Genomic DNA, 11,662 nt, shown 5'->3' with positions numbered 1-11,662 from the left:
CGTCATTAACATCAAAGAGTCCAATGTATTCATTTTCTTCTGATAATTTTTCTTTCAATTCATAAATTTCCTGTTCTTTTGCTTTCAAATTTGCTTCCAATAATGCAATTAATGTTTCATTAACGTCATTACATTCTGCGGTATTGTTTGTGGAAATATTTAGATCTTCTCCGTGTCCAAGGTCTTTAACATCTATTTTACACTTATTCAGGTCCAGATTAAGTTGATTAATACGATCTTCAAAATTGTCTCCTGTGATCAATTCCTCCTCAAGTTCAAATGAAATTTCTTGATAAATTTCCTTTGAAGTATTTAATTCTTTACCAAGATCTAACATTTGAAATAACGTATATTTAAGCAGACACTCCAAACTTTCTCCTTCTTTTACGCAAAATTTATTTCCTCCAGCAGTTCCATTACATTCAATTATGAAATCAGGTCTGACGCTTTTCTGAAGCGTGTTGTCACCACACTGCAATTTTGCTTGAATTTCTTCAACTTTTTTCTCCAGTGTGCGAATATTGTCTACAGCAGCCTCAAATTTCCTTGTTTTATTTTTTAGATGATTCACTTGTTCAAATGCATACAAGTGGATGCTATCTATGGAACCTTTCTTACAGAATTTTACGTCAAATTCCAGGTCAACCATTCGTCGGATTGCTTGCTCTAACTGGACTCTTAGATCAATGACTTGATGCCTTTCGTTTAATAATTCTACTTTAATAGCAAGCCCTTCCTTTCTTTGTTTCTCAAATAGTTTAATTAAATTCTTCATTTCTTTCCCGTCATTATTTTTTGTTTCCTGTAGTTTCTCGTTAGAAATCCCATGTTCCGAGTGCAATTCCCTAATTCTGCTACTTTTAATCTGTCTCTGCTCCCCCATATCACACCCACAACTGTTCAATACACTGACGTCATTTTCAGATGCTGCCACTTCTTTCTCTCCAGTGTGGTGGATCTTGAGTTCATCTTGTAGATTTTTCTTTTCCAGTGTGCAATTTCGCGTCTCCTCTTGCAGTTTGTCCATCCGTTGGGAAACTGCTTTTAAGTTATGAATACATTCCTCAGCTTTCTCAAGTAGATTCATTTCGCTGTCATACCGTTGCATCAGTAAAGTACAGGATTGAATATTCGTTATCTTGGGCAGAAGATGCTGCAGAACTTGTAGGGAGAGTACTTGGACAGCCGCAGAAGGTGGACTGGCGGGTACTTCTACTTGCTGAGGCTCCATCATGCTGATGTTGCACAACTGCATCGTAAGAAATGTCTAATTAGTTTTGCGAGTATTGTAAAGATGAGTATCATGAGCGAGATCAATTTTCAAGAACTGTGTGGGAATTGAATCAATATTTGATATTCTAAAATAGCTCGACTCACTGGTCATGCATTAAACACTGCGGATGGCCATTGCTTTCAATACAAGCAATAACGACAAATAGCTACATTGTCCGGTATCTAACACGTATTTTCTGAGTTAACTGTGCCTTCGTTGTACGTAATTCAGGAATCTTACACATTAATATTATGGATTCTGTAAACATAGTGCCCACGTTCATATTTGAAGTGCAAAAACCAATAGAGTGCCCGAGACACTAGCTCAGTAGACTGAGACATACAATTACTAACAGTAAGTTTTCGGATTCGAGTATCACACAAAGCATATTGTACTCATAATAATGTGCAAAGTTTAATGGAGAAACCACGAACTATCCTACAAATTTCTTAATTATTGATTTTATATCATTCGGCATTATTTGAGAAACTTTGGAATGTATCCCATTACAATCGACAATTTGCGGCGAGTTAGCGCAAATTGCGGATATGTTGGCGAATATTTATACATTGCAGAGCGAACTAGTTTTATATAATTGTTGTACCTTCATCATTAATACTTCAAATATCTATAAATAGACAAACATAATAAGAGGGATGATCCCTAAGCTGTATCCCTGACACACTTATAGTTGGAAAAAAATCTTCTCATTTTTCCACATAGTCCCCTAGTAGATTGATACACTTCTCCCAGCGATACAACTTCTGGAAAAAGGGTTGTCCAGCCTGTGCAAGCCATGGTTCAAGGAGTATATGACTTCATTTTTGGATCAAAATTTCTTCCCACGCAGGTGTTAAGTTCTGAGAATATCCTGAAGTCGAAGGGTGTCAGATCTGTGATTAGGGTGGATGGTTCAGTAATTCAAAACCTGGTGTTGAAATTGCAGCCATTGCAACTAAGGACTTGTGACTTGCAGTATTGTCTTGGTCACGACGTTACTCTTTGATAACATTCCTCAACTTTTCAATTAAATTTACATAATAAAAGCCTATTATTGTGGTTCAGTTTTGCAATTAGTCAGACAGAATAACACCTTGGGCATCCTAGAAAAACAGAGAACATAACCTTGCCCACTGATGGCTGGACCTTGAATCTTTAAGGGGTCGGTGAACCCTTTTCTCCACTCCATATTATGAATGTTGGTTTCAGAGTCATAATAGTGAACCCATGCCTCATCCACAGTCACATATTGTTCAAGAATTTGTTTTTGTTTGCTCTAAAATTGAAGACTCGGGGGTAAATAGTGGTAATCCTCAAAATTGATATTGACAGTTTTCTGGTTGTTCATAGCCTATACGCCACATTATCTTTGATTTGATTAAATAATTACGTAAGTATGTTAACAAATATTAGATTATGCTGCTTGGAAAAATATGACAATTGTCTTGTGTTTGCAGTAAAAATTAAAATGTATGCAATTTGTATATTTGGGTTATCATTACTTACACCCGAAGTCTTCAATTATTAAATGCTGCTCGAAGAGCACTGTTCTTTGTCGTTTTTGCATCTGCGTCAACATTCGAAGCACTCACGTTGCAGTTATTTGTTTCATGCTCAGTTCGTTTACCATATTGTGTACGCTATGGTCTGAGAAGTCTGTTTCCTCTAATATTTCCCTGATGGTGACTCGTCGATTTTGCAGCACTAAATCATGCACATCACTGATGTTTTCTGGTGTTGTGACAGTTCTCGAAGGGCTACCACCAAGTTCATCTTCACACGACGTTCCTATATTGAAACGTTCGACACCATCTTTTTACTATACCACAAGAAACAGTAGATTCTCCCAAGGTACCTGCCATATTTTGGTGAATTTGATATGGAGACATTCCCTTCTTTTGCAGGCATTTAATCATAGCTCTTTGCTAGGCAGGTTAATTTATCTACTGAAGCACCATCTCCGGCCATTCGAACACCTGCTACGAATCAACGTGGAATATGTGCAGATTTGCAACTTGGCATGTTGTCATAACCGCATTTAAGTCATTTCTATGTCACGAAATATAAATTTTAGTTGAAGTACATAGAAATAGGTCAGGGCTACAGCTTAGGGATCAACCCTCGTAAGTTATTACAATTCATCAACATAAGATGGCCTATCATAAGTAGTTTATTCATTCGAGTCTCTGAAATGACAATAAATTGTTCAGTATCAACTGACGCTGTTCACCAAATAAAATTCCGAGCTGCCTGTTTTGAGGATGAAAGACGCAGATGGCTCACCCCACAGGCATAGAAAGACGTTTCAGACCTAATATCGCAGAAACTGGTACCGGAATTTTGAGGGCATATGAAATGAAAAATGGAAGTGACTCAATGTAGACTAAATCGCTATCGTCTGAATTCAGCGAAGGATTAATTATAAGTTTTAAGAAAACTGCATGAAAATAAATGTTTTAAAAATTAATGCTGAACATTTTTTTGCAAAAACTAATTCTCTTAAATTCAAATATAAATTAAAAGAAAACAAAATTAGAAAAATAAGTTGAGTGAAACATCTTTGAGTTTTCTTTAACAATAAAGTTCACTTTCATACGTAGGGTAAAGGTTAGTAATACTGTGATACGAGTAATATTGTGATAGTTCTTTTTGAGAATTTATTACAATTTTACTGAGAGAGAGAAGGATGGGTTTTGTGCAGAAACTTGTCCACGAACATTCCCTTAATACGCTGATGCAAAAAACCGATCTTCCTATCTCTCAGTAAAATTGTAATAAATTCTCAAAAAGAACTATCACAATATTACTCATATCACAAAATTACCAACATTTACTATATCTAGGTTTCAGATATAATCATAAAATTGGACTATGGAGTCCAATAAAACAATAATATATTCTTTCTCTAAGCCTCATTCACTTTTATTTCTTTACTCGACATATATGAGTTATGTACAAATATATCTGAAAATATTGAGGACAAAACCTAATTAGTTCAGTAAAGACATCATGAAGTAAATGTTTATAAAATCCTGTTATATAATGATGCAAGTGTATAAAACAAATATATGTATAGTTCTATGTGACCTAAATTAAAAAAAAAATCACTTATGTTCCAGTTATCACTATGGAACTTAAAAAAACAGCTACAATTTTTTGTGAGAATGTACCTGAATTCTGAAAAATACCTCTTTTTTATTTAAATGTATCATTAATAGTAGCTAGTCATTAACCCAACCTTCCCCATCTAAAAGTAGTAGTACTTTTGCCGCCATAAATGTTGCCCTCGGTGCACCATGGGAGACAAACTAAATAGCAACGCAGGGAACACTGGTGGAATACCGGTACTGGAAATGGGAATATTCACCTAAATCCATTTGGTTTCCCTGGATTCGAAATCGCGTTACCGAGCGTGGAATGCGGACTCTCTAACCGTTCGGTTCGCGGTACACCTTGAGGAAAACATTTTTTTATTAAAACCATTCAAGACGCAATTCATATTACCGTGTCCAAAAAGGATCTTTGAAAACAGCAAATACCAAGTTGTGTGTTGAGGATTTGTTGTGGGCGTATTTTTGTACATCTGTATATTTCGTATTGCTCTAGTGCGTTTAGTTTCTGGTTTTTAAGTTGGATATGTAGAATTTCCATGTCTGTGTCTATGTTGTTGTAGGTGTGGTTGGCATTTGTGATGTTTTCTGCGTATGTGGAAGTGTTGTGTGTTATAAAGAATACATTACAGACATAACAAAATCACACAACACGTACACAAGCGCAGAACAGATCACAAACGCCAACAACACCTACAGCAACATAGACACAGACATGGAAATTCTACATAGCCAGCAGAAAAACCAGAATCTAAACATACTAGAGCAATACGAAATAATCAGATACACAAAAACACTCACAACAAATCCTCAACACAAAACTGAATTTCAGAACATACACACATTCTTTGACTCCACACTATACAACACAAACGCACTCCCACCGGGGGAGAAGACACCGGAAGACGCAAGGATCAGGATCACAGCAGTTCCGAAGATGGCTCCCAAGCCGAAACTAGTCAACTAGATATCTACAGGGACATCATTTTATTTTTACTTCAATTTTTATTGTACCTGAGTTTTTGAATGTACTTCACTCCCAGCCCTCTACTAGTAAACTCCAAGCGTCCTCCACACAGAACCGAGGCCGAGTATGCAGTACTGAGTTACTGAGTATAGTACGTTCCAGAAATATGTTCACGTATTCCAGTGACGAAAGAGCTTTCAATATTGAATCATATTCTCGCACAGGTACTGTCGTCCGTTTGCCTATGTCGCATCCCGATTTCCCCCACCTGCTCCTGTTCGCCCCTCTGTAAAGTCTAGTAGCTGGGCTGTCTTAGCTCTTTTCTGAAAACAATAATTTCTATTAGGAATTGGACGTCTACGTAATATTATACAACTATTTAAAATAACTTAAATAAAAGGGCCTCGTTAAGTAATTAACTGTCACGTGATTTCCCCCTCCCTTGCCACGACCCTGCGACAAAACCATTTGAACGGAAGTAGATAGCATTTCTGAGTAATTTTATCTTTTCGGATCGGGCAGAAGTGAAGATTGAATTTACAGTACGTAAGGTACTCTTTTATAGAGTAGGTATAGAATTATTTCAACAAGAGTTACTCGTACGAAGGACGAAACTGGTAATTGGAATTAGTCTATAGTGCGATAATATGCACAGAAGAACTGAAGCCTGTATCGAAATGAACGGCCACCATTTTAAAAAATGTGTTTAAATATCCATATTATTATTATTATTATTTTTCAATTTAACTTCATTCTCTATATTGTACCCTAATGTGCTGTAACAGTACAATGTACACTGCATAATTAATACGTCCGAATGGATAGCTCAATTCGTGAGTAAAAACACTAAGTATTAATACAGTACTGTATTTTGATTAAACAAAAACCTAATGCAAATGATCAAACTCAAAATTGCGATATTTCCTAGTTTACATAAATGGATGAACTACTTTTCTTCCCTCCTATACCTAGTAAAGTGATTTGTATTTTACGCCAGTATCATCGAACTCCAGTCTTGGAAGGGGGAGCAAGCGGTGCTTTCGGTTCTAGATCTTTAATATAGCCAAGTTAATATTAAAAATGTTAGTAAAAATAAAATGATGTCCCTGTATAACTCAGTACTAATTATATATCGCATTCAAGTGATAAATTTACTATTTATACAAAATTTAAAGGACCAAACTTTCAGTACAGTGTCAGCGTAGTAGTGACTATTAGTACAGTACTTGTAAATAAAAATATATTTTACACGGGCGGAAAAAATAAATTTTTAATCGTAGTGCATTACAGGCATCTTCGAGAGATGATTAATTTTCCGTAAGAGCAAATTTCTCTTCAATAAACCTCTTAATTCAACATTGGAAGGCACCGATTATTACAGCGTACCTGGTGATCGTTCTTAAGAGTTTTCCTGTGTCTTGACTCAAGAATGATGAAGAGTCCACTGCACATGCAAGGCTTCAAACGTTGCATTTGTATTTAGCTGTGACCTTCAAGTGCTCGGGAAAATATAGCAAAGATTCCATAAGTTCAATCGGGTCATCGGGTTAACTGGTTAGTACAGTCTGTAGAGGAATTAATAACTGTAACGTTGTGCATAAATATTCTCAGTAAGGAAGAGGAAATATGAATTATAATCGCATTCCGTATAAGATAGCCTACACATGTACCTTCAGTGAAGGGCCATTCGAAGAAAATGCACAGTTTCTTTTATTAAAAGTACAGTACTTAACAAAAGTTTAAGACCATGAGCAAATTTCATATAATTATTTTCTGGTCCTATATTTTTGTTTCTATTTCCCTCATGAATATTTTGTCAATTATTTGGACTGTGAGATATCTATCGACGCAAAGAAAGTAAAGTTATGACATTTAATTTTCGAGTTATGATTTTAATGAAATATTTTGTTACTGTAAAAAATGTTACATTTATAATTACGGAATAATTTATTCATGCTAAACCAACATGTTTATTGTAGTGATGATTTTTTTCAAGCAATTTGAGAAGTGTGAGAACACATTGGTACCAGAAAGAAAAATTTAAAAAATTTTATTTTCGTTTTATAATTTTTTGCATATTTTTCCAAAATAAGGAAAATAATAGTAGAAATAACGTTAAGTAAAGGCATTCATAGCTTCACTGTGGAATAAGCTAACGTAACCGGACCTACGCCAATCGAAAGTACGTGATTTCGTACTTTCGATTGGCGTAGGTCCGGTTACGTTAGCTTATTCCACAGTGAAGCTATGAATGCCTTTACTTAACGTTATTTCTACTATTATTTTCCTTATTTTGGAAAAATATGCAAAAAATTATAAAACGAAAATAAAATTTTTTAAATTTTTCTTTCTGGTGCCAATGTGTTCTCACACTTCTCAAATTGCTTGAAAAAAATCATCACTACAATAAACATATTGGTTTAGCATGAATAAATTATTCCGTAATTATAAATGTAGCATTTTTTACAGTAACAAAATATTTCATTAAAATCATAACTCGAAAACTAAATGTCATAATTTTACTTTCTTTGCGTCGATAGATATCTCACAGTCCAAATAATTGACAAAATATTCATGAGGGAAATAGAAACAAAAATATAGGACCAGGAAATAATTATATGAAATTTGCTCATGGTCTTAAACTTTTGTTAAGTACTGTACTGTAACTCCATTTTTTCGCCTAAGTTATATTCCTGTTTATTTTCTTATTTCTATATTTCCTCGTTTGTCACTCGCTCACTCACTCACTCACTCACTCACTCACTCACTCACTCACTCACTCACTCACCTCACTCACTCCTTTGATCATAATTTCATATCCCATCCCCCTCAAATCCATTTCAACATTACCCTTCCATCTAAAATTATGTATGCTGATGACACTACATTCTTATGTTCTAGCTCTACTCTGAATGAATTACATGCTCTAACCAAGGATATTCTATCGCAGATAGTTTTATGTTTGAATCTGATGGTTTTTTGCTTAATCAAGGAAATACCATCAACATAACTTTTAGCGTAAATCAACTAAGAAAAAACGACAACATACAAAACTATACCAAATTTCTAGGAATTTTCATAGACTCTAGTTTAACATTTGGGAAAAAACATATAGCCTATATGTAGAGAATTATCAAGAGTTATATATTTATTAAAGAAATTAGTGACTTGCGTTTCTCAAAATTATTTAAGATGTGTCTACTTTTCGTTCTTTCAGTCGATAAATAATCCGACATGCTTAATTTTCTTGGGAAATGGTACCAAAATTGGGAGTGTCTTGATTTTGCAAAATAAAGCCATTAGGATTCTGCCAATCAAACTATCTTGAACAATGTCGATCAATTTTCATATAATCACAAATATTAACAACCATAAATGTATATACAAATAGTCCACAGCTGTGGAGTAACGGTTAGCGCGTCTGGCTGCGAAACCAAGTGGCCCGGGTTCGATTCCCGGTCGGGGCAAGTTATCTGGTTGAGGCTTTTTCCGGGGTTTTTCCTCAACCCAACATGAACAAATGCTGGGTTACTTTCGGTGCTGGACCCCGGACTCATTTCACCGGCATTATCACCTTCATCTCATTCAGACACTAAATAACCTAAGATGTTGATAAAGCGTCGTAAAATAACCTACTACTACTACTACTACTACTACTACTACTACTATATTCGAGTATATACGACCTAGTCCTTTTCACTCGACGTAATATAGACAATGACTCATTAATAGCCAATATACATCATCATGAAATTAGAAATCGTGAACAAATTAATATTCCATACTGTAGATTACTTAAGACTAGTACAAATTTTTCTGTCATGGAAATGAGATTATATAATAAGCTTCCCAGTCAATATTATAATTTACCAACCAATAACTTCAGAAATATGTATATTTTATAATTGGTTTTCAATTAATCCTTTCTACTCTGTAGATGAGTTTAACATAAATTCATATGAAATTGTTTTTTTTTTAATAAATAAAGTTATATAGTTACAAATAATACATTACGAGTGAAGTGTTTTCATAAATTTTTAGAGTTTTAAATTTTTTTTCATTGTTCTAATTAAACTTTACTGTTTTCAATGACATATAATGTGTATTTTCAAATGTAGGTATATTTTTTCCCCTTCTGTATTTTTGACGATTTCTATCACTGTATGTCTAATAGCTTAATAAATTGAATTGAATTGAACCAAGGAATAGGCCCAAGTTGGTGAAATTTGTACAGTTAAATAAATAATAATATTAAACTGCCCCCCATTGAGGGTAGCCCTTACGGACTCAGTATATCTCCAAAAAAATTATTATACATATGTAAATATAGCTCTTAAATTCTAAAGAAGGGAAACAAAGAAAAGGGTGTGAAAAATTACAATTGCTATTAATGTGGCACCATGTGATTAATTAGGATTTGGCAGGATTTTTTTAACACAATTATCACAATGTCATCCCTCAGAGATGTTGGCAGAGCAAACTACCGTCGAAATTCTTCGAAAAAAAGCTGGTATAGTCCCTCGAGCACCTATGAGCAAGCCGAATACCTCAACGTGAATTAAGGCATATTTCAGCTTGAAATAGTTGAGTGTAGGCTCATAGATCAACTTCTTCTCAAGGTGGACCTCGGCTGACTGATGACATTCTACTTCAAAAAGTATCGTGGGGTCCACAATGATGCCCTGTTTAGTGTCAGCATTGTGCGCTAAAATATCTACTTCCATTCTGTATATTGTATTCAGTTTGTTTGTATAGGCTATTTGTTTTCCATTCCATTCGAGATATTTATTGCCCCCTCCCTGCCTCCTCGCCAATGTTGTTCCTTATCTCTGTGTGAAGCTCTCTTTGTTTCAAGGAACGCCTAGCATTAAGGAAAAGCATGCATTATGTTCTAATGACGTAGACGTCAACATATCCTCAGATACGAGCCCGCGTGTTACACGGGTTGGTTCAGTCACTGACCCACTCAATTATGATAACAATAAAACATCTTTCCTTCTTTCCAGAAATAACGCAACGCAAATACCAGACATGACAGAAATGATATTAATAGATTAATATTAGCCAGTGGATATTAATTATTCACAGAATTTATTCTGCAGCACCCCGAAAGCGAGGGCTGCAGTGCAGCGTAATTAGCACGGATCAAATGAAGTAATTTATCGGCGTACATTGTTCCAGGTAAATTAAAATTACGTATCATTTTATGTGGGTGAATATTGGAAAAAATTTAATAGTAGCCAAATTATGAGTGGATCGCACAACATGAAATGTGAGAGCGACCCGTCTCAAATTCGTAATCTGTATCCACTATCGCATACATCCGTTGGTATTCACGGAATAAGGTTTCCAATATATATTTCAATTTACTTCCATTACAGTAAAAAATTAAATTTTAAATTCAGGCACTATTACATTACTTTAATACGCTTCTGCTATTATTTTACTGCCAAAGCTATGAAGTCATACAGGGAACAAAACTTTCGAATTCTGTTTCGATTCAGTATTTGTTAATGATGGAACTCGGTATCATAAAACATTCTTTCACCACCACGTGAAACGTCAGGATACTTTTAACACTACATAAATATAAACCTAACAGTTATTGTAAGCAACAGCAGGAAACTAGCTTTAAATAACAAAGTAACGTATAATGCAATATTCCAACATCACGCGGCTCAATGCATTTTGGAGCCTCTGTAAACGTAAAGCCGCCAGTGGCTCAATTATATCAATATAGAGAGTGAATCGTAAGTAATGTCGTTAATTTTAGGAAGTTATTCTTTGAGATATTTCAAGCAAAATGTTTAATACAATTCTGCTCATTTTTGCTTCCTTTTCGAGATAAAAATTGTTTCATATTAGGCCTAAACATTTCATACAGTGTGCTCGGTCGATTTAATAGAGCAGTGTATTATGATAATAAATTATTGAAATAATTTTAGTTTTGTCCTTTAAATATCCAGAAATTTCAAGGAAAAAACTAAAATTTTTTCAATCTTTATTATCATAATACACTGCTGTCGTAAAGTGACAGCATATTGGGAATTAAATCAACGGCTTTCCCAAAACATGCTATGCAATGTTTCATATAAAACCATTTTTTGCAGTAAAACTCTCTCTTAGACAGAAAACCATTAATGAATGAATATCTCGAAAAGGAAGCAAAAATTAGCAAAATTGTATTAAACTCTTTGTTTAAAATATTTCAAACAATAACCCCCTAAAATTAATGAAATTAGACGTACTTTCGGCTTACTCTGTATAATAGGAACTCGTTTAATTCTTTAAAGAATTCCCTGCATGTAATAT

General features: G+C 34.6%; 2 protein-coding genes across 2 annotated transcripts in view; both read right to left on the bottom strand.

Moving 5' to 3' along the window:
* Positions 1–6,814, bottom strand: part of LOC138699846 (uncharacterized) — an 8,010-nt gene extending 1,196 nt beyond the window's left edge. The window contains exons 1-2 of the mRNA XM_069826036.1: positions 6,737–6,814; positions 1–1,249 (exon numbers count right to left, since the gene is read on the bottom strand). The exon at positions 1–1,249 is cut by the window's left edge and continues 1,196 nt beyond it. Of these exons, the coding sequence (XP_069682137.1) occupies positions 1–1,249; positions 6,737–6,802 (1,315 nt within the window). The 5' untranslated portion in view covers positions 6,803–6,814. The remainder of the gene's footprint in view (positions 1,250–6,736) is intronic.
* LOC138699847 (probable G-protein coupled receptor CG31760) overlaps positions 1–11,662 on the bottom strand; it is an 856,195-nt gene that overhangs the window by 281,930 nt on the left and 562,603 nt on the right. The window lies entirely within an intron of this gene.

The sequence above is a fragment of the Periplaneta americana genome, chromosome 5 (assembly GCF_040183065.1).
Source record: "Periplaneta americana isolate PAMFEO1 chromosome 5, P.americana_PAMFEO1_priV1, whole genome shotgun sequence".
NCBI lineage: Eukaryota > Metazoa > Arthropoda > Insecta > Blattodea > Blattidae > Periplaneta > Periplaneta americana.
Note: the sequence above shows the minus strand (reverse complement) of the source record. Positions and strands in the feature narration are given on the sequence as shown.